At 37.8% G+C, this 27207-nt stretch overlaps 2 protein-coding genes across 11 annotated transcripts in view; one reads left to right on the top strand and one right to left on the bottom strand.

Moving 5' to 3' along the window:
* Positions 1 to 11288, bottom strand: part of AP3S1 (adaptor related protein complex 3 subunit sigma 1) — a 71327-nt gene extending 60039 nt beyond the window's left edge. For 5 of the 10 annotated variants that reach the window (XM_025387019.1, XM_025387017.1, XM_025387020.1 and 2 more), the window contains exon 1: positions 10781 to 11288. In XM_025387019.1, the coding sequence (XP_025242804.1) occupies positions 10781 to 10849 (69 nt within the window). In that variant the 5' untranslated portion in view covers positions 10850 to 11288. Of the gene's footprint in view, positions 1 to 10311; positions 10402 to 10780 lie in introns of those variants that run through there. The other 5 variants (XR_003119770.1, XM_025387016.1, XM_025387021.1 and 2 more) reach the window with 3 other exon arrangements.
* Positions 11184 to 24272, top strand: ATG12 (autophagy related 12). The gene is given in 5 exon segments (XM_025387028.1): positions 11184 to 11276; positions 11278 to 11500; positions 15127 to 15263; positions 20173 to 20235; positions 21276 to 24272. Coding segments are annotated over 5 exon segments (564 nt in total). The 5' UTR covers positions 11184 to 11195; the 3' UTR covers positions 21336 to 24272.
* The last annotated feature ends 2935 nt before the right edge of the window (positions 24273 to 27207 follow it).

Below are 27207 nucleotides of genomic sequence, written 5' to 3'. Positions count from 1 at the left end.
CCCACATGAATGCTCATAGCATCATTACTCATGGTAACCAAAAAGTGGAAACAACCCAAATGTCCACCAATTGATAAATGAACAAACAAGATGCAGTGTATATACATCTCTCCATACTAAAATATTATTTGGCTATAAAAAGTAATGAAATATTAATATATGCTACAACATAGGCGAACCCTGAAAGCATCATGTTAAGTAAAAGAAGCCAATTACAAGGCTGTAATACTTCATGATTCCATTTATATAAAATGTTCAGAATAGAAAAATCCATGGAAACAAAACAGATTAGTGGTTGCCAGGGATGGTGGGGAGTGGGGATTGAAGAGTGACTGCTAATAGGTACTAAATTTCATTTAGTTTGATAAAAATGTTCTAAACTTAGATTGTGGCGATGGTTGCACACCACGATATAATTCTAGAAGCCACTGAGATGTTTTTTAAAAAGGTTGGCTAATTCTCACAGAAAAAGAAAAAAAGCTGGGGCAACTTTTATAGCCATACTTTCTCCTATAAAAGTCTTCTTACAGAACTTTTCTGTTGAAGAGTGTTTGGGACTTCGCATTTTATAATAAGCAGCAAGTTCATTCTAAAACAGGGCCCACATACTCCGGTTTCTCTTCAGATCTTATAAACCTTTTGCCTTTTACCAAAACAGGGCCCATATAATTTAAACACTGGGGTTTTTGGAAAAAAATAAAATAAAAGAGATAATTCATTCTGAGAAAATACAAAGAGTATTTGAGAACAATCTCTGGTGTGTTCTATGGTACTATGACTAACTACATGATCTTCCAATTAGAAGTAGGAAGTAACAAGCAGTAATAAAAGTAATCATTACTATTTACACAATTACTAAGTCTTTATATGTCAGGTTCTGCAACCATTCTCTTATTTAATCTTATCAAAAAATCTTACTCAAAATTGAAGTCCACATTGGTTATAGTATACTATACAATGTACTACTATATAGTAATTAAAAAATTATTTTCTGGGTATGATACCAAAAGCAAGCACCAGCAGCAACAACAACAACAACAAAACATGTAAGTTAAATCTCATTAAAAAGTTGTATCAAAGGACACTATTGACAGAGTAAAAAGGCAACCACAGAATTAGAGAAAATATTTGCAAATCATATATACAATAGGAGACTGATATCTAGAATATATTTTTAAAACTCCTACAACTAAACAATAAAAGCAAACAACTGAATATTAAAATGGGCGAAAGACTCAAATAGGTATTTTTCCAAAGATACACAAATGACCAATAAACACATGAAAGGATCCGCAACAGCACTAGTCACTAAAGAAATGCAAATCAAAACCATAATGAGATATCACTTCATAAACATTAGGATGGTTATTTTCAAAAAACAAAAAGTAACGTGGATGTAGAGAAACTAAAACCTTTGTGCATTGCTGGTGGGAATGTAAAACGGTACAGCCGCTGTGGAAAATGATGTGACACTTCCCCAGAAAAAAGCGAAGCATAAAATTACCATATAATCTAACAATTCCACTTCTAGGTATGTACCTATAAAAAGTAAAAGCAGGAACTCAAACAGATATCTGTACATCTACGTTCACAGCAGCATTATTCAGAATAGCCAAAGGATGAAGCAACCTAAGTTTCCACTGACAAACGGATAAACAAAATACGGTATTGAGAAAGAAACTTTTATCTGAGGAATGCAAGTCCTTTTAAATGATCTGGCCCAGAAAGGCAATCAAATGTGACAGCAATCACATCCTACTTCCCTCCTTTGAGCTATGGTAAATACTTATCTATTGAAACTGCTTTATACTGCCACAAGTAACTAGAAAATAACCTAATAATGCTACACCACACATTATAACCAACTCCCTGTATCTCAACAATGTTAGTCAATCATTAACCAACGTTGTATCTATAAACTAGTGAGAATTCTTGACAGACAACTTAGTATCATCCCACTCCATGTCCCCTTTATTTAATGCCTGACTCTCCCAGGCAACTGTTCTCATTTTGGCTCAAGTAAACTCTGAATACTATTTTGTGCTTGAGCCTCTTCCTTTTAGGTCAATGGTATGTACACACATACAATGAAATATTATTCCATCTTAACAATTAAGGAAGTTTTGATACATGCTATACAACATGAGTGAACTTCGAAGACATACTGAAAGAAAAGCCAGTTTCAAAAAGACAAAAATTCCATGATGCCTCCTATATGAGGTTCTTAGAGCAGTCAAATTTATAGAGACACAAAGTAGAATGGTGTTTGCCAGGTACTAGGAGAAGGGGATAATAGGAAGTTAGTGTTTAATGTGTAAGAAGTTTCTGCTGGGAAAGATTTAAGTTCTACAGATGGATGGTGGTGATGGTGACACAACAATGTGAATATACTTCATGCCACAAAACTGTACACTTGGAACAGTTAAAATGATAAATTTTATGTTATATATTTTTACTACAATAAGGTTTATTTTATAACCCTTTCATATCACACTAAGATATATTAATGACAGGAAATAGCAGGATATGTATGCGGTAGAATCAACTGGTACTCTTCCTCAGTAAGTACAAGGTAATTGAAACAATTCAGTGAGTCTGGAATATTAAAAGATAGTCCTTTCCTCCTGAGTAACAAAGAGAACTGTGACTGACAGTAAGTGATTCTTGTAATTATATCAGGATTGCAAGAGTGGAAAAATGTAAATGCTTTTTGGCACAATAGAGGTGGGTCCAGTGGGCTTCACATAAACTCTATTCACATATAATGAAGACAATAAGTTAAGAAAAAAGATCATTTTCTTCTTGAGTTGTGTTACTTTACAGATGACTTAGGAAAGCTTGATCACAGGTCTCATTGATAGAGAGGCTGTACAGAACTGGAGCACTCATGGTTTTTGTTTCTTTTGCTTTTTGTTTTTTTTTTTTTTTCCCAGGAGACAGGGGTCCTGCTATGGTTGCCTAGCATGGCCTCAACTCCCGGGCTCAGGCAATCTTCCCACCTTAGCCTACCAAGTAGCTGGGACTATAGGCACACACCATGCCTGGTTTTGATGCACTGACTTTTATCTTTATTCACTGGCCTAGCAACCCCATCTTTCCAGAGCCTAACAATAACTGGGTAGAGAAGAAAGTAACTAATCAGAGGAGAGCCTCACGGCCCCTTCTGCAGAGGCACAGTTCAAATGGCAAAATACAAGTATGATTTGAAGAGGAGTATCTCCTCTTGTGGAGAACATGCTGGGCATGATGTCATCAAACTGAATGATGTCAAGAAGGGGCATGGTGCGGCATACAGGCATGATCTGTCCCCATCATTCTCTTTAGCTTCATCTCCTGCCTCTCTTCCCTGTGATTTCTCAGCTTACCTTCTTGCTATTCCTGAACACATCAAGTGTGGTCCCATTTGAGGGACACTGCACCTCTTTCTGCCTGAAACATTCATTTCTTTGCTGTTCTTATAATTCTCCCTCTCTTATCTCATTCAGTTTTCCTCTCAAATGTCAGGTCGTCAAAGAGGTATTCCCGATGACCCTATCTAATACAGGCTCTCCTCCGTCAAGCTTTATTCCCTTATACTGTTTCATTTTTCTTCAGACTAATTACAATCTTAAATAATTTATTGCCTATCTCCTATCACCAGAATGTAAACTCATAGGGCAAGGGTGACATCTGTCTTACTCTATTACTGTAAGTAATATTACTGTATTACTGTATTACTAGTATTAGTAATACACTGTATTACTAGTATTAGTAATACACTGTATTACTAGTATTAGTAATACACTGTATTACTAGTGCTTACAATAGGGCCATACAACCAACAAATAAATACTTGAAAGAATATGGACAGGACAAGAGAAGAGTGTAACGGAGAGACAGATCAGAAAGTATCCAGAAAGCTCGCTCCTCTTCCCACAGGCCTATCTCTAGAAGGCCTAGTCAGAGGCCTAACTCTACAGGTGCTTCCTCCACTTGGAGTCTTAAGAAAACAGTTGGTAGCTAGAATTGTTCTTTTTTCATCTCAGTATCCTTCTAAGAGTTGCCTGATTCTTCAGCAAAGAATTCTAACTATATTGTAGTTCAAAGGATTTGATGAGAGGAAAGCTGAAAAGGCGGGATGGGTGAAGAAAGAATGTGTTTAGTTAGCCTAATGGGAGAGTTTTATATAACAAGAAGTTGGAAGGGGACTGGGCCCCCTCGATGGTAACAGCTCAGAACCCCCTTGAATTATAAACAGCAGTGACAAAATCCATAATCCCCAGGTACAAAGAAGACTCTAAGTGCTAAAGGCAAGAATGAACTCATGACTTTCAAACAAAAATTAGCGAAGATTTCCCTTTAGAATGAAAAAGACAAGGACACTGATAACCTCAGGTTACACAGGTAAGTTTAATTTTATACAAAAGATATACACACATTTCTTAAAACATGCAAATTATTAATGTGCTATTAACATATATTGTGTTTTTTAAATTTTAACAATAGAGTGGCTGAACATTAACATACTCAGTTACCTTAAAGCCACAATGTTTAATAAATCCACCATCAGCTTCAAAGCATTTATTTGTGTTATTAATGTCTAAAAGGTATATCCTATTCACTGGGACATTCTGAAAGGAAAAATAAAGACTGGGGGAAATACACTAAGTGTTAATAATTACCTGTGTGTGGGAAAATCAAGAATGACCTTAATGGCCTTAATACTTAATTTTCCACATAGTCACAAAAAAGAAACTTACTTAAAATTGAAAACAACTTTGCTAAAGAATATAATATAGGTACGTTATGTAAGGCCTTCTTTTAGAAAAGCCATGAAATGACCTATAACATTGTACTGTTTATAACAGTTACCTCAAAACCAAAAATCATTTTAACTTTGAACACTTTATTTCTTCCTTTACAATTAAATATTCAAAAGGTTTAACCTTAATTTTTAAAAAGCAAGTTTTCCAGCATACTTCATATAAAAACTGTGACCGTATCAGCATTGGGGTTTTTCGAGGACACTCTGATACAAGGAAAACCTGAAATTAAGACCTATTGTGACACATGTTCAGTATTGCATATTACAAGGAACCATTCCTGATATTAACAACCTCAGAAGCAATCTAAAATTACAGAAAACTAATATATATTAAAAGCTAATAAAGAGGGAACAGTGGTGACAGATATGTTAATTAGCTTGATTTACCCATTTCACAATATATACATATACGAAAATGGCATGTACACTGTAAATATGTGTAATTTTTTTTGTCATCTGTACCTTAATAAAAATTTTTTTTTTTTTAATTTTTTGAGACTGAGTCTCCTCTGGCACCCAGGCTGGAGTACAATGGTGCAATCTCAGCTCACTGCAGCCTCGACCTCCGGAGCTCAAGCAATCCTCCCACTTCAGTCACCTAAGTAGCTAGGACTATAGGTGTGTGCTAACATGACTCGCTAACTTTTGTATTTTTTGCATAGAGACAGGGTTTTGCCACTTTGCCCAGGCTGGTCTTGAACTCCGGAGCTCAAATGATCCTCCCACCTAGGCCTCCCAACATGCTGGGATTACAGGCATGAGCCACCGTGCCTGGCCATAAAAATAAATATTTTTTTTAAAGTTTAGAAGAGGAAATAGCAGACCCTTGTTTGCCTACCCACCATCCACTCCTTTCTTTAATCTTTCCAACAGAATATCCATTTCATTCCCGTTTGCACTCTCATCTTCAGCTCCAATCCAAGGTTAGATCTTGATTAGGGTAAGCTATTAATATTATTGGTCTTGGGTGGGTCTAAGCAGAATGAAGAAAAAGACACAGTCCAGGACTGCAGAAACAGATAGTTGTCTCTTTCTGAATTGAACTGATTACCACCAATTTCAAGGAGAAAAACAGCCTTTGGAAATAGTAATTTTGTGATGAGCAAAGCAGAGAAAGAAAAAGAAATTGGATCTACAATAAAGTCATCGATTTGTTGAATCATTTAATTTTGGAATCTGTCTACTACTCTGCACTTCCTATAATGTACTTCACATAGTTCTTTCTAAACATTTGAGTCAGGCTACATAAAACCCAATTTACGCAGACAAATGCATTATAACTAATATGGAAGGAAACCAAATCGTATGGAATTTTCTTCTTAACAAAAAGCTGAAATGCCATGTGTTAATACGTGTTAACACCCTCATACTCAGCAGTGTTGATAATTCTATCTTGATCACAGACTTAAGTTTAATTATCCCATCTGCCACAATGTCTTAACAGTCACTAAAAAAAGACATCAGTGAACATGGATGGATCTTTTTAAGGGATATTTTTAAAAGAAAAAATAAGTTATCTATACTTCCAATACTTTGTATTTTTATGTTAAAATTTTACAAGAAAACGGGAAAGAAGAATCTTAGAGTTTCTCCTAAGGCTTGCATTTGGTTAACAGTTTAATTAAATATAGTTTATTAAAAACTTGAGGCAACTCATATACATTAACTTGAAAATTTTCCGGCTTGTACTTCATATATGTGTGGCGTGTACGCACACGTGCATATATACACATGGTATTTTATATCTGCAGAAACTACTAAGATAATCCACACAAAAGAAAGACATTTCCACTTTATAAAAGTAATTCACAGGCCAGACATAGTGGCTCAGATCTTTATCCCAGCACTTGGAGAGGACAAAGTTGGAGGACTGCTTGAGGCCAGGAGGTTAAAACCAGCCTAAGCAAAGTGAGACCTTTTCTCTATAAAAAAAATTTTTTTTAAGTAATTCACCAGAGGATACACTATGGAATCATAACCCAAGAGATTTTTTTGTTTGATAGCTATGTAAAAATATATTTGGTTTATAAGATATAAGTCTCATTAGTTATTTACAGTAACGCACAAATACTGTTAGGCAAGTATTAAAAGACTAAAGGTTACTGTTGCCAAGTCGCTGAAGCTACGCATCAACTTAAAAAGACAAACGAAGAAAAATATTTGAATTTGTGCAGTCATAGACCAAGGATATAGAAGGCAAAAACAAAAAGGGAGGCATTCTGAGTACAGACTGGATTTTTTTTTTTTTTTTTTTGAGACGGAGTCTCGTTCTGTCACCCAGGCTGGAATGCAATGGCACAATCTCAGCTCACTGTAGCCTCTACCTCCCCAGGTTCAAGCAATTCTCCTACCTCAGCCTCCCGAGTAGCTGCAATTATAGGCGTGCGCTACCATGCCTGGCTAATTTTTGTATTTTTAGTAGAGACGGGGTTTCACCATGTTGGCCAGACTGGTCTTGAACTCCTGACCTCAGGTGATCCGCCTGCCTCAGCCTCCCAAAGTGTTGAGATTACAGGCATGAGCCAAGGCATCCAGCCCACACTTGAATTCGTAATGTCTAACTTTAGCAGCATGAACCAAAACTTCCGTTTAGCAAAACAGGTGTGTGACTTCATATTTCTCACATATAACAGCTTGGAGCCACAATCGAATCTAACAATCCATTACAGCATGAAATGGAAATGTGCACTGTTAAAGGGCAGATGAATATATAAGTTGTTATATTATGAGGGAGATAAATGAGGAATGAAAATGCAATGCAGTAGCATAAACTTGTTGGCAAAGGGTTAAACATTTTTCAAATGACTTAGTGTTAAACCATTACTGTTGGACTCAAACCTCAGCATCCTGCCAGCATATGGAATCGTTAGCTCAGTCACATCCCTAGATATTGTTCAATAAATTAAACTCAAAATTTTTATTCATATTGGACATATACTTCTTAGAGACCTCTTAAAACAGAAACAGCTGAGTAACAGGTATTCCATCACTACTTTTATGCTAAAGGCAGAAATTCGTAAAACCTCTAGTTAGTGAAGGACTACATTTTAAAAGACAGACGGAAACTCGGGAAGTCAATTCTAATCCAAACTCTATCCCAAGCTAGGAGATTCTAAATAAATGCATTTAGCAAAGAGTTAGTTTTCTATGTTCAAGCCTCAGTGTTGACTGCTAAGAATGACACAAATATCTCTAAAATCTCATACGTTCCTTCAAGTATTCTATAGGATGGCTGCCACGAGGAATTACAGGCTGTGAACAAGAATATTGTGCCATAACAAAGATAAAAAATAAAATCCTAAAACCCAAGAGGAGCCTTTGAGTAAGATCAAAGGCTTCACAGACTGTTTAGGTGACGTTTGTGCTGGGCCTAGAACAAGGGGTTGAATTTGTACACGTGGCAACGGAAAGGAAGGACATTCCAGGCAGCAAGAATAGAATGACGCCCTGCACAGACACTTTCAACTCATGTTCCCTTACACAGTCTGCTCCTGCTATGTAGAAGTTCCTGGGGTTCTTCCAACAGGCACTCTCTTCAGGGTTTTTGCATTTGCTCCTCCTTGTACCTGGGATGCTCTTCCCCTAGATATCTGCAAGGCTGCCTTTCTTACCTCGTTCAAGTCTTTGCTCAAATGCCACCTTCTCAGTGAGAACTTACCAGACTATCCTATTTTCAACTGTCATCCTCTCAGTCTCTAAGACTCTTCCGTGTTTTATTTTTTTTCCACAGCACTTAATACTATCTGGCATGCTATAATATAGCCTACTCCTTAATAGCTCTATCTATGTTTCTCAAGCAAGGGCAAAAGTTATCTGTTCATCTTCAGATTTTAAAACTGTTTCTGCATATGGTAGGCATGAATTAAATATCCGTCGACAAACTGATGGAATGAATGAATGAAAAAAAAATAACTGCCCTCAAAAAGGTTATGGTCTAGTGGAGGAAGCAAATATGTAAATAATCTTAAATTATTCCCGAAAGACAAAAAAAAAACACACTCGGCAAAACCCAACTTATAGAAACCTAATACACAGAAACAACTTCTCATACTCCACTTATACATGGCCAGTGACCACCAGATTCTTGTTTATATATCTTCTAGCTCTCTGCCCTCAGTGGCACTGTCACTCGTACAATGGCCAAAAATGCCACCAGAGTTGCCACTGCTGCCAGAACTGCCTCTTCCCACATTAACCGTCACTGCTACCTAGTGAGTGATGGTAAACAATACTTCTGTTCCACTTTTGGACAAGGGAAAGGCAGATTCCTGAGTTTCTAAATTAAATGCATTTTTCAGTAGATAGTTACATTCTATACTACACGAATAGTATACACTGATTATATGGATTAGCCAGAAAACCCACTGTTTTGAACATTGCTTAAGTTTAGATATGGAAAAATAATTTTTTGAATTGTTTTACTATTGCAACATACCTTTTTTATACTGCAAATGGATGACACTGGCAAAATGGTTATGAAAAAGATTCCTTCAATAAAGGCCGGTACTATATTTTAACAAACAGGTAAAGTTAATGGCATTTTTTTCACTCGGGAGGATCAACTAGAATTTAAGCTGGATTACAGAATGATGTAGAATTTTTAAACAGACCATCAGTATTTAAGTTATACTAAATTAAAACCACACAGGAGTAGCAGAAAATATTCTTATAGCTAGCAAAAGCAAAACAACTGAAAAAAAAAATGAAGAATAAGCTCAAGATTTCTCACTTCAACTAACACCTCCACATTATCATTTTAGGCAAACTGACATTTTCACATTTACTTTGTAACGGCAAGATTGATTTCCATCTGGGACTTATCTGCATAAAAGTGTTAGCCTTGGCACAATTTCAAAATTGAATTGAAAGCTCATTTCTGGCTATAAGCAAAGTGCCACAATACCACACAACAGTTACACCTCACATTAATCCTACCACTGGGAACCCAATTTTATGTGTTTCAGCTAGTGAATTTTGCGCTCAGATGAGCACATACCTCTATAAAACCCTTCCTCGATCATCAATAAATCACTTATCTCTACTACCTTAATGCCTCCTGCACTTGTCCATACTAAACAGTATTCACACATCTAAAAGAGAAGTTCTACAAATGCTACTATTCTTCATAAATAGAAAAAAACTATAAATGATGGCAAATTCCCATATGTGGAAAAATGCCAAACCAGAAGCTGAAATCATAACTTTTAGGTATAGAACCACAGTTCCAATCACTCAACTACAAACGTCGCCGGTTACTTCGAGGGTAAATAATTTGCAGCCAGCTGCTAAAAGGCCTGATAAAAACATTAGGTCCTCACGTATCTTCCTCTTTAATAAGGAGACACCTGAAAGTCACACTGGGCAGTCGGTCACGTATCGAAACATACAGGAGAGAGACTGTACAGAGCGTGCAGTTATCAAACGCAGGAAGCCAAAGTTCCTGCCCTATGAGAGGATTACAGTGAAAACCAGTAGCCCATCTGTCCAAAGAACAGAAAGAAGTCCACTTGGAAAGGCTGGGAGTCGGGGGAGGGGGGCGAGAAGAACGAGTTCCGCCCGGTCTTCCTCCTCCCGGGCTAACTGCAGCCGCGGGCGGCACAAGGCAGTCGCGCGGGATTGGCTCTTGGAGCCGGGGCACAGGGCTCCGGGGCGCGGGTGGGCTGCCGCTGCCCGATCGGCGAGGGCCAGGCACCGGGAAGTCTCCAGGGCCTCGCCCGCGCAGCCGGTAAGGCACGCAGCCCACCGACGGGCGGAGGAACCGCCCGGGCAAAGCCACGTCGGTGGCTGACCGCGCGGCAGGGAGGTGGGCACCCCGTCCACACCCACCGGGAGGCTGACAGCCGGCGAGAGCCAGGCGGCCAGGATGGGAGAAGGGCCGCAGCGCGCCGGAGGGGGTCGCTCTGAGGAAGCCGCGCTGGGCGCTGCCCGTCGCCAACGACTCCCCCTCGCCCGGATCAGCAGCAGCTGGATACTCACGTAGGGTTGGTAGAACTTGGAGAGCCGCGGCTTCCCGTGGTTGTTGAAGATTAGGATCGCCTTGATCATGGCTGTGCCGGGCCGACCGGGTGGGCACTGGGGGCCAGGGCGGGGGCGGGCGCACGAGCCTCGCCTCGTAATCTCGCCGGCGATCCTTCCCCACCCGCCCCCTCCCGTACGCGCCCGCGCGCGCTCCCGTGTCGCCGGGCGGGGCCCGAGAGGCGGGGCCTGGGCGGGGCAGGCACTGAGGAAAGCGGAAATATTTGTAGGTCCGAGCCAGCGGCCTAAGAGGGGAGTGTGCGCATTCGACCAAGCACTGAGACGTTGCCCACCTCTCCTTTACTGAGGTCTGTAGTCGCGGAGAAGCACATGTTGCGTTATTAACGTTCAGAAGTCTGCCACAGCTTCGATTTGAATGACTTGCCAGGAACACCAAGTTTCACTGTGGAATTGGGTTCCCCTTCTCCGACGCCTCCTTTGCTACGCTCTCTGGAGAAAAAGCACGCCCACTGCACGCGCTCAATCGCTACTTCCGCTCTCCAGTCTCTCCAAGCAAGATGGCGGAGGAGCCGCAGTCCATGTTGCAGCTTCCTCCCTCAAGTGCTGCTGGAGGGGAAGGACTTACGGAGGTCTCCCCAGAAACAACCACCCCGGAGCCCCCATCTTCCGCTGCAGTTTCCCCGGGAACAGAGGAACCTGCTGGCGACACCAAGAAAAAAAGTAACTGAATTTATTTCCGGGCAGAGAGGCGGGAGGTTCAGATTGCATCCGACTGGGGGTGGCGGCCAGTAAAGAAGCAAAATTTAGAGGAGCTCCTGTCCTAGACCTGCATTTTGACTAGTCATCAGAAGAAGTGTACTTTTTGATTTTTAAGGCTTATGAGTTGAGTGTTAAAATACTATCTCTGTCTGTCGGTGTAGGTCCTGATACTTGGCTGCCACACCCCTTTCTATATTGTATTCTTTGAGTCGGCCAGACTGCGAGCTCTTTGAAGGAGGGAGGGAGCTGAGTGGGGGTTCTCGGTAATTCCAGGTACTTAACACAGGAGCTAATTATTTTAATAATGTTTTAAGGTGGTAGGGATGGTCACTGGCAAAGCCTGGATTACAATTCACGCCTTCCGACTTACTCGCTCTTTTGGTTTTTTCCCCCTCCCAGTTGGTTGTGAATTCGCTCCTTAAACCAAAAACCAAATTCTTACGCAAAATGAAGACTGCTAAGGGAAAGCTAAAGGCACAGATGTTACCTTTTTAAGAAACACATTTTGGAACCTTTTTGAGTTATTTCATTGCTTGAACCAGCTATCCTCAACCCTTTATTGTTTGAGAGTGTTTTCCTTTGTAAAAGAGATTGCCAAGGTTACGTGTTCTAAAGCACTCTCTAGAGTTCGAGTTGCCCATGAGAAAAGCAGCGTATAAGCATCCTCGATTCAGAGAGGCTGATTTTGTCCTTAGACAAGTTTTCCGCGTTCAGTCTTAAGATGACAGTGGTCTCTGGCCGGGCGCGGTGGCTCAGGCCTGTAATCCCAGCACTTTGGGAGGCCGAGGCCGGTGGATCCCCCAAGGTCAAGAGTTCGAGACCAGCCTGGCCAACATGGTGAGACTCCGTCTCTACTAAAAAATATAAAAATTAGCTGGGCGTGGTGGCGCGCGCCGGTGTTCCCAGCTACTCGGGAGGCTGAAGCAGGAGAGTCGCTTGAGCCCACGAGGCGGAGGTGGCAGTGAGCGGAGGTCGTGCCCTTGCACTCCAGCCTAGACAACAAGAGCGAACTCCACCTCAAAAAAAAAAAAAAAAAAAGATATTGGTCTCATTGCCTTTTCTTCAACTTCTGCTGCTGTGGAGAATAATTCTCTCCCAAGACTGCCCCCCTCCCACTTTAAGTCAGACTCCCATTTCCACGTGATGCACTGTGAGAATTTCCATGGATAGCCGCTAGAATCTTTCTTCAAAAGAATTCCGCAGGTTTTACAGTTTTTTGTTGCGTTTTTTCTTCCAATGTACTATAGGCAAGAGCGGACTTTCCGAGATTCGTTTTAAGGTCTAACAGTCTTAGTCAAAAGGTTATTACTTGACCCTGATGATAGTGTGTAAAACAGAAACTAAAAAAACAGTGGCTTACAATCTAAATATTGCCCGAGGGCATATTTTCTTGGTCTGAACAGTATTTTTTGCAAATTGAACTGTCATTTAACGATCAGATTTTTATTTTCTGGCTCTTGTTAGCATTTGAGTTTGCCTCTCCAATATAAAACTTTCTATTCCTAACCTGTTTCTAACTATTCCTACCTTGAGGTTGTCATCATTTGTTGAGGATAATCTGATGAAAGCAGCTTAACTGTTTTGTATCCTCAGCCTTTGTTTTAATCTACAGAAGAAAGATTGTTGAAACAGACCAAGGTTTTGGCACTGGCGGTATGGTAGGTTACCTGGGGAGTAAGTGTTTTCCTAGTTGATTCTAATGTGTATTCGGGGTTCAAAACTACAGGCAAATTATCTTTAAAATTAAAAAGAGAGGGCAACTGTAATTAAATTATTTTCCTTCTCTAGTTTCTCACTGTCTTACACTTCTTCGTTAGGTAGCATAACTCATGATATTTTTCTGCTTCACTTTCTGGAAATGTTTAATTGCGTTAATGAATGTACTGATAGCCCCAGGGGATTGAGGGAGCAGTGAAGGGAGGTATGAAAGATAGGATAAATAAAATCCCATGTTATCTCCAAATACATTCCTATTCCCGAGATAACTGGGCCTAGGATAATTAGTTCTTTAGTAGGAAGATAAAATGTGCATGCATCATGTGTTCTAGATGCCTTCATTCCAGGGATAAACTTGAATAAATTGACCTCTGATGTTTCGGCTCCAACATTTAATACCAAAAGAATGGAGCAAGAAGGGTGTAGTAGAGTAGAGTTAACTTTAGGCGGCAGCAATACACTATTTTGCTTTCAATGTGTCTTGGTTTTTGACTGCAGATGTCTTTTTTTTTTTTTTTTTTGAGAGGATGTCTCAGTGTGTCACCCAGGCTGGAGTGCAGTGGCGCATCTCGGCTCACTGCAACCTCCGCATCCCGGGTTCAAGTGATTCCCCTGTCTCAGCCTCCCAAGTAGCTGGGATTACAGGCATGCACCACCACCCCTGGCTAATTTTTTGTATTTTTAGTAGAGACGGGGTTTCACCATGTTGGCCAGGCTAGTCTTGAACAAGAAGTTGGAAGGGGACTGGGCCCTCTTGAACTCCTGACCTCAAGTGATCCTCCTTCCTTGACCTCCCAAAGCGCTGAGATTACTGGCATGAGCCACTGCGCCTGGCCAGATGTTTGTTTGTTGTTTTTTAGCAAATAACTTTATTCAAGAGACAGATTCATAGGGTTTGGATTTGCATATCTGTGTTTTGGATCATTGAAACCTTAAGATTTCTCTTTCTGCAACTTCTTTTTGGCCTTTGGTTGTTCTATTATTGTTCATAACTTACTGCTTTCCTTTATTGAAAAGTTTATTACAGAAAATTTGGTAGTTACAAAAAGCATAAGTAAAACCAAGTAACCATTGCCTACAATGTCACTAATGAGAAATAACGTTTTGGTGCATATTCTTCCATATTTATGTGAATGTGTTTTTGATGGTTTCTAATGCATTTGAGATATTATACATGCTGTTGGAGAAATTAAATATCCACATATATACCCAGCAAATGGCAGAGCCAGGATTTGAACCTCAGGCAGTTTAAAGTATATGCTGTTTACTACATTCCATTTAATCAGTCACCTCTAAATATCCTTTGGATATTTAGGTTTACCAGTGTTTCATATAAAAATAAATGCTTAAACGGAGGTGAAATGTTTTTAAGTGAATTTTTACACATCTCGTATTTTCTTAGACTAGATTTCTAGAAGTATTATTGAATCAAAGTATACCTTTATTGGGATCTGTATTACCATATTGCATTCCACAAAGAGTGTACCATTTTACATTCTCAGAAGTAATATCATCTACACTGGTAATTATTTTAATTTTAAGTAGTTTGGTGGGTGAAAGGGGACATGACATTATTTTACTTTGCTTTTTGTGAACTTAAATATTGTTTTTGTATTGATCATTTGTATTCTCTTTGGAATTGCCTGTTAAGATAAAATGCGTTTTAAAAATTAGTCCTGTTGGGAGAACTTCGTAGGATCAAGAAAAAAATTACGGAAAAGAATCTAACATTTTTATACCTCTCACATATCTTCAGTATCATAAATACATAAGATGGATGTAGATTAAATATTTCTGATTTCTAAGTCTTTTATATTCCATTCTCTTTAGATGTTTTCATGTAATTGTCAGTAAATTTTATTCTTTTACAGTTGACATTTTGCTAAAGGCTGTGGGAGATACTCCTATTATGAAAACAAAGAAGTGGGCGGTAGAGCGAACTCGAACCATCCAAGGACTCATTGACTTCATCAAAAAGTTTCTTAAACTTGTGGCCTCAGAACAGTTGGTATGAAACCAATAGTGACGTTTTCCTACAAAAATTTGCAGTAGTTCCTAGGCAACAATGAATTAACTGTTGTTTATAGAAATGCATATGGAGCCACATATGTTGCTTTTGTTATGCCCTTTTATCCTTTTATTTTTATTTATTCATTTTCTTTGAGACAGTCTCGCTTTGTTGCCCAGGCTGGAGTACAGTGACTCACTGCAACCTTCTCCTGGTTCAAGCGATTCTCCTGCCTCAGCCACCCGAGTAGCCAGGATTACAGGAGTGCACCACCACGCCTGGCTAATTTTTGTGTTTTTAGTAGAGACGGGGCCATCTCAGAAGTGCTGGAATTACATGAGTGTGCCACTGTGCCCTGCCTTATCTCTTGTTAGTGGAGTTTATATACTTTATCAAAGGATTCTCTGGGGAATTCTGAAATGAAATGTTTTAGATTTGTTTTACAATGTGAACCAGTTTATTTATGTATTTATTGCCTCCTGTATTGTTTTCCTCAGAAAGTCACTGAATACCCGTGCAGAAAAATCTATTATAGAGCATTACAATATCTGTACATTACTACAAAAGTTTTGGATTTTTTCAATTTGTTTTGATAGCAGTTACTTTTTTCCTATTTTTCTTGAGATAAGCAATGTATCTTTGCCATATATTGTAAAAGAACTAAGAAATATTTCATGTTACAGTACACATTAAGCACTTCACAGGGGCAGTTGTAGTAAAGGTTAATTCTTTAAATGCCACTGCATTTTAACTTGGCATTTGACTACAGAAATTTAAATGTCTACATGTATTTGGCATATTAAGTGTTTTTTATATATACAATTTATATATATCAGACACCTTTATCTGCAAATAGATCACAATCTTGGATAGTATTAACTCAGGTAGCATGAGTGAATAGGTAGTTGAAGAATCGCTATGTATTTTTTAAATAAAATCAGGAATTTTTGTGTGAGGGCGCTAGGGGGAATTATTTGCTTCTGAACACAGGTGTGTGCATGGGTAAAGCAAGTGAACTATCATTAAAGCAGGACATGTTGGAATTTCTTTTTGTCAGGGAGGAGCAAAAAACTGACTCTGATCTAAGAGTTTGGCTGCAAGTGCTCTCACAAAGGTGAAGCTAAATGGAAAAGTCAGGGGAATGAGGACATACATTTGAGAGAAATGAGCAGAGGCTATATATTTACTAAAGATGCAACATGAAGAGTTGGTAAAAATAAATGTACTGACTAATTTAATGCATTAGTTTAGAAATACATGGAGATTTTAAAAAGATGAAATGATACTGTGTTCTCTGTTAAGAGTCTTGAAATTTTGTATTGCCTATATTCATTCAGTAACCTGAAAGGACTGGATTGATACCAATACATAGTAGGTTGAACCACATAAAATTGCCATCATTCAACCATTTTACCCTATGTAAACAATTTCATAAAGGTTAAATTAAAGCCTCTGTAGTGAATATGATTATCCTTTCCCATTTAAGCAATAGGAAACATAAAAAATTATTTCATCATTTTCCTAGATTAAACTAAAACTGATATCTTCTGAGTTTTATCTAGCAAAATGGACATTAAAGGAAAAAAAGTAATGCTAGGAATTCTGGGAAGATAGTGGTATCAGAAGGCATGCATGAATCTCTCTGAATTCTCACAAAACTTAGTCAACTAGATAGCAAAACCAAAAACCCATGATTAGTATTTGTAACAAAACTAGGTGATAAGATATCCTCATGAGCCCCAAAACACATGTTGGTGGGGGCAAACCACCAGCAACCACAGGACCTGCATGGTATCAGCATCTGTGCTGAAAGAAGCAGTAAGAAACAGGGTTGGCATCTGACAGCACTGAGACAAGAAGAACCTCAAAAGCGCTAATAGATCCTGACTGAGAAGCAAAGTGAGCCAATTTAAGAATAGAAGCCGACTGAGAGGAGTTTTGCCCTCTCCTGTAGCACGTGATAACAATGTATTCGCACTAAGGAGGACTTGAAGGGCTCGAGCAATCTCAAAATAGACCCAGGAGGGCTCCAGGACCCCATACTGAGGAGAAATTTTGGGAAGTGAAATGAAAATTAAAAAGGGTAGAGACATGAGAAAGGAAGGAAAGGGAAAGACCAGATCAAAATGGAGGGGAACAGAACTTAGAAAGCTCAAAGCAGGCCTCCATCGTTTTGAACAGTATACAAAAAACAACAGGGGGAGCGCTGTGAAGTTAGAAAAACTACCCTAATTCACCTCATTCTAAAAATTGAGGAAAACTAATTTCACATAAAAACAATAACAAGGTCAAACTCCGTACAGTGTTACAAGAAAAAAGAGATGCGGAAAAGAACAACATCCCTAGAGACGATGAAATCAAGCCAGAAAAATATGCCTGTAAGACAAGTCGAAAACTGGAACCTTGTATTTCAAAACGAGCTAAAAACAAGAAGATAGTATAAGACATGAAAGAAAAACAATGATCAGCATTAGTAAAACTAAGAAATGAAGTGACAGAGCTCAGGAAAAGAATTAGAAATAAAAGAAAATTATTTCAGAAACGGAGACTAAAGTAGGAGGAACGTAAACAACGGATAATGGGTTAAGAAAAATAGATGAAAAAAATTTAAAAGTGAGTCAGCCTTTGGACAAGAGTCTGAAGAAAAAAACCAGAGCAAGGGAACAGAAAAAATACTGTAAAAATGTCATTTAAGAGATTTCAAACTACGTATAGAAAAAACATCCCAAGTACCTGAGAGTATCAACCCAGAATAATGAACACCAGGATGCATTCTGTTAAAATTACTGGACTTGAAATCATTTGGAAATGGAGGGGTTGGGAAAGAAGGCATGACTTAGAAAATTAGGCTGTCATCAAACCTTGACAGCAAAGATGCTTAAGGAAAAAGTGAAATAAGGCTTTCATATCCTGCATAACTGACTTAATCGGGGCACAAACTATTAGCAGAAAATGCTATTCCAATGAATCCATGAGGAATCTACTAGACAGAGCTTTATAACCAGAATAACTAGAGACATCAATTTAAAGACTGCTGATTTAAAAGTAAAAAGAAAAAAAGCTGATTTAAAGGCAAAGTAATTAATAAAACTAACTAATTTTGTCTGCCCAAGTTTTTGTAGTTTGGAAATAATAGTTCCATGGAATTTTACTTTCACGAACCTGGAGTAACTACATCTACTTTAAAGGAACAAATTATAAGCCACTTAGCGTTTCTACAGTGGAATTGATGATGTTAACCTGTTACTTATATAGAGCTTTATCTCTTTTAAACTAACTGAATTGCTTTTTTAAAATTTCGAATTAACACCTGTTAAAAAATCACATTGAATTCCTTCGGTTGGTTCTCTGCTCCATCTAGTCTGCTGTTTTCTGTGAACACAACACCATCTTACTCTTTGTCTCCTTTGCCTAAGAAGTCCTAATTACTACTTTCTTCACCTGGTTAAATCCTGCTTATTTCCCACAAAGCTGTCCCTGACCCTTTTGCTAGGCTAGACTAGTGTACATTTCTGTATGCTATATACTTCATTAGATGTACTTTTCTCACCCATATTTATTCATGTGTGTCTGCCTCTCCTATAGATTATAAGCTCATTGAGGGAAGAGGTCACATTAATCTTCATAGTTCCGTGTACAATTCTCAGCACATCATCGACACTGATAAAATAAACTAAGCTGTTATTGAGAGCCCTTCCCCTCATTTATAATGTACAAGAGTAAAATCTGGATTTGCTCATAAATTGTCAGGCACTGAACACAAATTTTATTTGTATTACAAAAAATTCACATTAAAATGCACATCGTTTTCTGTTACAGTTCTGAAATTTTTGTGCCAGAACTCTACTCAGCCGTAACCACGAATTGATATTTCAGCATGAACTATTTAAATTTAACAATAACACCTCTTGACTACATACACCAGGCACTGATACTTAGTGCATTATCTCATTTTGTCTTTCCCAGCAGACCCAAGAGGTATAGTTACTATTATTTTCCATATCTTACAAATAAAGAGGATGAGAGATTATTTGTATTTAAAGCCAGGATTCAAACCCAGATGTATCTCAGTAGAGCCTGTACACTTAATCACCACACTATGTTGGCTAAGAGAGATGCGAGCAATATTGATTGTTCGTGGTTGGTGATCAAAATAGTATCTGTCAACCAACTATTCTGATACTTTTTTTTTTAATACTAAGTTTAATCCAGGACATTTTAGTCCCAAATTTGGATATTAAAGGAAAACTAAATATGTTACCTGCATATAATGTTTTGTTTTCCAAAAAGAAAATTATTAGAAGGCACTTGGACACTGTGACTTTTTTTAAGTACTAGAAATATTTTAGTAAAAACAGACTAAACTGAAACATTGAGCAGCGAATCCTTTAAAGAGCAAGGTTATAAGGTTTTAATTTTGTTACTTTTTTCCTTGTTCATTTGCCTTTAAGTGACTTTATAAAAAACCTAAGTATATATGTCATACATTTACCCAAGGAAAGTGCACAAACTACCTTGAATATTAGACATACTGATTTTTGACTGTGTGTGTGTGTAATTTTCTTAGGGGAAATTCTTTATGGGTAAGTGGGGACATTTTTATGATAATGTAATTTCTTGAATAACTAGCCTTTCAAAAGCTATTTGTAAAAAATATTTAAAAGTTTCTTAGTTATAAAAAGTTAGGAACCACTGTTCTAGGAACTGGAATTGTGTTATTTTTATTCCTCTGGAGGAAAAATGAGATCTTCATAAAGATCTCTTTGAATTGACTAGAAAAGTTAGGAGTTCAGAGAAGCTTTCTTCAATTGTGAAAACAATACGAAATAGCTAGCTGATTGGAATGCAGAAAAATGCAGATTAATCAGGATACCCTTAAACATCTCTGTTTTTCTCTCCTTTCTTGTAGTTTATTTATGTGAATCAGTCCTTTGCTCCTTCCCCAGACCAAGAAGTTGGAACTCTGTATGAGGTAAAAAAATATATATATATTGCTTTTTTTTCTTAATGGAGTATGCACATCTGTATAATATGTATATTGTGTGGTATTGTTAATTCACATTTTTATTTCAAGAAATGGCATGCCATTCTTTTGTTTGGTTTTGTTTTGTTTTTTGAGACCGAGTCTCACTCTGTCGCCCAAGCTGGAGTGCAGTGGCATGATCTCGGCTCACTGCAACCTCCGCCTCCTGGGTTCAAGCAATTCTCCTGTCTTGCTCTCCCGAGTAGCTGGGACTACAAGCGCGTGCCACCACACCCGGCTGATTTGTTTTTTTTTATTTTTAGTAGCGACAGGGTTTCACCATGTTTGCCAGGGTGGTCTTGATCCACTGACCTTGTGAGATCTACTCACCTTGGCCTCCCAAAGTGCTGGGATTACAGGCATGAGCCACCGCGCCCGTCCAGCATGCCATTCTTAATTGTCTGGGATAGAAGAAAAGATGACTGTCTTGTTCTGTTATCTAACATCTTGATCATAGTAAGATTTTAATAAATTATACAGTTATTGAAGAACCAAGGAATAAATTATATTTCAAAGTCATCTTTGTAATTCTTAGAAAGTAAGACTTTTTCTTTATGGTTGATTTCTTCTGCATTGTTCTTATAATCTGTTATCCAAGTCTGCCTACAAGAAATTGAAAAAACAGCGTAAGAATGACTTTGTTCAATATCTTACAGTGTCATTGCAATAGTCATTAGAGTACACCTAGTAGCACCACTACTAGAAAACAGCTGAAATTACATACATTGTGGTTGGAGATGTAGAGAAAGGACAAGATTAAAATACATAAGCTCATTCATGCCTAAGATGCTTAAAGGACAGATTTTATTAAACACTTCGGATTATTAATATGTGTCTGATAGAAACAGGCATCCTTTGAAAGAGATAGCCTGTAACATAAGTAACTTAGTGTACGTGTGTGGATATTAATGATACATGTGGCATTTATTTTCTTAGTTTCATCTAAGAATAATAAAGATTGAGTTTGATTTGTTGCCTTTTTTTTGTAGTGTTTTGGCAGTGATGGTAAACTGGTTTTACATTATTGCAAGTCTCAGGCATGGGGATGAACCTCAAAGAAAATCAACTTGCTACATAAGATGGATTTTCACAGAAGAGACAGCTCTGAAAAGTTTTGCTGCTTGTGGCAAGAGACTTAACAGATGTGATCTATTCAGTATGTGTTTACTCTATGTTTATGCATAAGAAAACATCCATAGCATGAATGGACTCAAAAAAATGTGATTTGTATTAATACACCAATCATCATAAAAGATGGTCATTATAGTACACCCATTGCTCCTACTTGTTACTATTATTGCTGCAGATCTGCCTCCAAGGTTGAAAAGGAGACTAAGACTGTATAAGCATCTTCATTGCCAGTTCTCAAAATGACTGACATTGTTTTCATGATAAAAGTTAATATACTAAAAGGTTCCTTTTTTTTTAATGTTTACATTTATGTCTCTGTTTACCTTCTTAAAAATAGTCACATTGACCTGCTGGCTGAATACCTCAAAGAATCCAGTAGAGGGCAGCCCACCAGGCAGGAAAGATTAGGCACTTTGGTTTCACATCTTTGCTGCGGAGTAATAGGGAAAATGGCTGTTTTTGCTAATTTTTAGCTAATATCTAGCCAGGAGAGCAAGCACGTTGGACAGACTGAAAGACTGTAATTTTAGACAATACACATGGTTATATTATAATACAAATTCTGGACAAATAAGTCATATACCTGTTTTCAGTACTATCATTTAAGGATTCTTGAGTCCCAATCACCTAACTGTGGTGTTATTCTGTCATTTATATAGTGTCAAAAGCACTTGATGAGTAAACCCAGTAACATCTTTTTGAGTGTTTCATAATGCATTTTCCAACTTGAAAACACTCAATAACTGAAAAATAGCCTTATTGTGTATTTTATGCCATGACTAAAAGTACCATTTTTACTGATGCTGTTAGACTGATAATTTCTTGAAGTGAGATTTAACCTTTTTTATCTTCGTTCAGTATTATATTTGTAATGCCATATTTTTAGAAAGCATTCCAGATCAGCCACGGTGGCTTACACCTGTAATCCCAGCACTTTGGAAGGCCGAGGTGTGGGGATTGTGTGAGGCCACAAGTTTGAGACCAGCCTGAATAACAAGGCAATTTCCCCAACTCTACAAAAAAATGAAAATTAAAAAAAAATTATTAAGCTGCAGAGGCAAGAGGATCCCCTGAGCCCGGGAGTTCAAGGGTATAGTGAGTCATGATTGTACTGTGGCATTCCTGCTGGGCAACAGAGTGAGATCCCATTCTCAAAAAAAAAAAAAAAAAAAAAAAGCATTCTAGTAAATCAAATGGAATGTGAATGGAATTTCAAAACAGGATCTAAGATGGTATGTAGTAGAATTCCAAGTAATATCATTTTAAAGTTAAATAAGTTGAATATGGAAAAGATCTGTTCTCCAGTTTTGTCCGCTTCAGTTAACTGAAGGAATATATTTAATTATATTAATATATTTAACAAATAAAAATATGTTGAATTTTTTATTATGTTTGCCACTGAGGTTTCAGATGATAGACCTCAAAAATCGAAAATACTGGTTGAATTTGTAGCATCCATTTAATTATTCTTTTTGACCTAAATGTTAGCTAAATATGCAACTAACCTTATTTGTTTTCTTTCCTAACAACTCTGAAGAATACATAGGACTTTGCACTTTTTTATTTTTTTTTTAAGAGACGGAGTTTTGCTCTTGTCGCCCAGGCTGGACTGTAATGGCGCAATCTCGGCTCATTGCAACCTCTGCCTCCCAGGTTCAAGGGATTCTCTTGCCTCAGCCTCCTGAGTAGCTGGGATTACAGGCGCCTGCCACCACGCCTGCCTAATTTTTTGTTATTTTTAGTGGAGGCGGGGGTTTCACCATTTTGGCCAGGCTGGTCTCGAATTCCTGACTGACCTCAGGTGATCCACCCACGTTGGCCTCCCAAAGTGCTGGGATTATAGGCGTGAGCCACCCTGCTGGGCCTGGACTTTGTACTTTTTCAAATCATATTTAATTATTTCTTGATCTTTACTCAAAGAATCATTCTATGCTAAATTTACAACATGAAGCAATAATTAAGCCTGGATCTGATAAGTTATTGGGTGACTAGAACCTAAAACACAATTTATTTTTAATTTAGACTCTCAAGTCTTATTAAACTTGGGGGGAAATTGAACATTCAGATGATATTTTAAGTTTTCTTTGTGACTAGATGTCAATAATGTCATGCTTTATTTTACTGTACATAGATGACCCATGGCACACAAAGTATATGTATAATATTACAATTTTGTACTTCCACCTTTAAAAGTATGCCAAAGACTTCATAATGAATTCACTATATTTAATGAATAAGGCAAATTAATGTTTTATCTGAAATCAAAATGAGATTGGATAATTCCTGGAATCTGATTTCTGTAAGTTTCAATCCTAAAGAGACCTTAAATATCTACTAGAAGTACAGTGTATTCCTCAGATTATATGACATTAGTCAACCAATTTAGTTGTAACACAAAGTGGGAAAGTCTTAGGTGTTGAAGGAGTGTGAAAATAAAAATCTCATGCAGTTTCTACTTCATTTTCCAAGGATTATAATATACTGAGTAAACTCTTGGCACAAGGGAGGAAGCCAGCTATGGACCACATAATGAAAACTATTCAGAAAACAGTTCAGCAAATATTACTATTTGAATACAGTTCAAGTCGTATTTATATAAATACTGTTTCCCTACATTATTTAACCCAAACTGGATTATTCACTGTTCTCTCAAGATGCCTTGTGTTTTCTGTTTCCTACTTCTGCTCGTGCAGTTTACTTACACTTTCACCCTTTAAAATCCTAACTCTTCTTCAAGACCTGATTCAGATTTTAACTTTTTTAAGGCTATCTGAATCATTCAAGGAGAAGATACCCTTTCTCTCATAAAAACACTTACAGCAGACTACCACTATTACAGCACTTAGTGCATACTGCCTCAGAGCCATGTGTCATTCTGGTTTTTATCTGGTACCCACACACACATAATACTTACTACATTTCCTTATACATAAATAAGTAGTAATGTAACACATTGAGTGAATGAAATTGTGATTTGCAAAGTATGACAGCTAAAAACAGGAAATTTTGTATAAAATGTTTGTACAGCAGAAGGTAATGGAAAATATTTGCAACATATAACAGTGCTTTTAATGTCTTAAATATGTGAAGAATTCATTTCAATTGGTAAAAAAAAAAAAAAGACCAACTGAAAAATAGGTTAAACATACCAAATTTCGATTCAGAAAAAAAAAAAATGGCCAATAAAACATGAAACACCTTGAACCCTATTGGTTACAAAAAATACAAATAAAAACAATGCTGATGAACATCAATAAAAGTAATGTACATCTTGGTATTAGCAGAGTTGTGGGGAAATCCTGTCATATTTTGGTGAATAGAATATGAGTTGGTATATCACTTTTAGGGGGCAATTTGGCAATATCAAAAACCTTGAAATGTAAGTATAAACTTCAATTTGTTCATATGACCTTCCATTCACACACTGAATGCCTACTATGTCCTAAATATTGGAATAACACTAATAAAGCTCATAAGAGACTATAAAGTCCCTGTTCTTGAGTCACTTTCATGTTGACTCAAGGGGGTAGGACAGACTTTTCAGATTTGAATTTAAGTCTCAAATTTTTTAAAACTGAATTTTTAGAAATAATGGAAAGTAGAAATATTATTAGTTTACCCATGTTTCCGTATTTAATATTAATGAAAGATAAAACATGTATGTATGTGAGTAAAATCTTTAGAGGAATCTTTATAAATCAACTCCCATAGTTCCTTCTGTCATCGTAGCTGATATACACGAATCTAGGTTGATTACTTCTAGTGATAGACACAAAGGATGTCCTGTCCATTTTGAGATGGCTATTTGTTTCATAACTGTCTTTCTTACAACATGCCAAAATCTGCCTCCTTGCTTCCTCCAAGTATTTGTTCCCAGTTCTTTTATCTACATCTACAAAACATACCTTTCCTCTTTTCCTGCCCCACTTTTCCTAAGTCTTGTCTCAAGAATGATAAATCTATACCTCTAGTTGCTTAGAATTTTAACTGTCTTCAAACCCAGTTTCAATCCATCAGCAAATCCTGACAGCTTTACTACCCAAAGCAATCTACAGATTAAATGCAATTGTTATCAAAATACCAATGATATTCTTCACTGAAATAGGAAAAAAAAAAAGTCTAAAATTTTTATGGAACCACAAAAGACCCAGAACAGCCAAAGCCATCCTGAGCAAAAATAGCAAAGCCGGAGGCATTGCATTACTGGGCCTCAAATAATATACTACAAAGCTATAGTAACCAAAACAGCATGATAGAAGCATAAAAACAAGACACAGACCAATGGAACAGAACAGAGAACCCAGAAGTAAATCCATGTATTTACTTACAGTCAACTCTTTTGACACACTAAGAACATACATTGGGGAAAAGACAGTCCCTGCTATAATAAATGGTGCAGGCAAAACTGAGTATGTGAATGCAGAAGAATGAAATTAGACCCCACTCTCTCACCATATACAAAAATCAGAATAGATTAAAGACTTAAATGTAAGACCTGAAATTATGAAGAGAAAATTGGGGGAACCGAAAGTTTGGGCTGGTCGAAGATTTCTTGCAAGACCTCAAAGACACAACCTATGTGAAAATGAGCAAATGAGATCACATCAAGCTAAAAAGCTGCATAGCAGAGGAAACAAAGTGAAGAAATATACTACAGAATGGGCAAAAATATTTGCAAACTACTCATTTGACAAGGAATTAAAAACTAGAATATATAAAGAACTTAATAGCCAAAAAAAAAAAAAAACCCCAATTAACAATAGGCAAAAGATCTGAATAGATGTTTCTTAAAAGAAGATATCAAAGTGGGCAACAGGTATATGAAAAAATGCTCAACATCACTAATCACCAGGGAAATGGAAATCAAAACTAAATAAGATAGCACACCCCAGTTTAAATGTCTTTTATCCAAAAGACAGGCAATAATGGATGCTGGTGAGGATGTGGAGAAAGGAGAATACTTGTACACTGTTGATGGGAATGTAAATTACTAAAACCACTAAGGAGAACAGTATGAAGTTTCCTCCAAAAACGAATAGAACTACTTTGTAATCCAGCATTCTCACTGCTGGTTGTAAACCCAAAGGTAAGGAGATCAGTATATCGAGATACCCGATTGCAGCAGTACTCACAATAGTCAGGATATATAATCAATCTCAGAGTACATGCATGGATGAATGGATAAAGAAAGTGTACATGATGGCATATTCAGCCTTAAAAAAGAATGTAATCCTCTTATTTGCAACATGGAACTGGAGGATATTATGATGTTAAGTGAAACAAGGCAGGCACAGAAAGACAAATAGCACATATTCTCATATGTGGGAGCCTAAAAAAAATGCTTTTAGGATTGACTGGCAAGATGGCCGAATAGGAACAGCTCCAGTCTGCAGCTCCCAGTGAGACCAATGCAGAAGTGGGTAATTTCTGCATTTCCAACTGAGGTATCCTGTTCATCTGATTGGGACTGGGTAGGCAGTGGGTGCATCCCACAGAGGGTGAGCAGAAGCAGGGTGAGGCATCACCTCATGCAGGAAGTGCAAGGAGCAGGGGAGCCTCCCTTTCCCAGCGAAAGGAGGCTGTGAGGGACTGTGCTATCTGGCCCAGATACCACACTTTTCCCCTGGTTTCAGAAATCCACAGACCAAGAGATTCCCTCGTGTGCCTACACCACCAGGGCTCTGGGTTTCAAACACAAAACTGGGTGGCTGTTCAGGCGGACACCGAGCTAGCTGCAGGAGTTCTTTTCACACACTGATAACCGAATTGATCAGTGGAAGAAAGGATATT

This window comes from Theropithecus gelada, chromosome 6 (assembly GCF_003255815.1).
Source record: "Theropithecus gelada isolate Dixy chromosome 6, Tgel_1.0, whole genome shotgun sequence".
Lineage (NCBI taxonomy): Eukaryota > Metazoa > Chordata > Mammalia > Primates > Cercopithecidae > Theropithecus > Theropithecus gelada.
The sequence above is the reverse complement of the archived record's forward strand: the minus strand, read 5'-3'. Positions and strand labels throughout refer to the sequence as shown.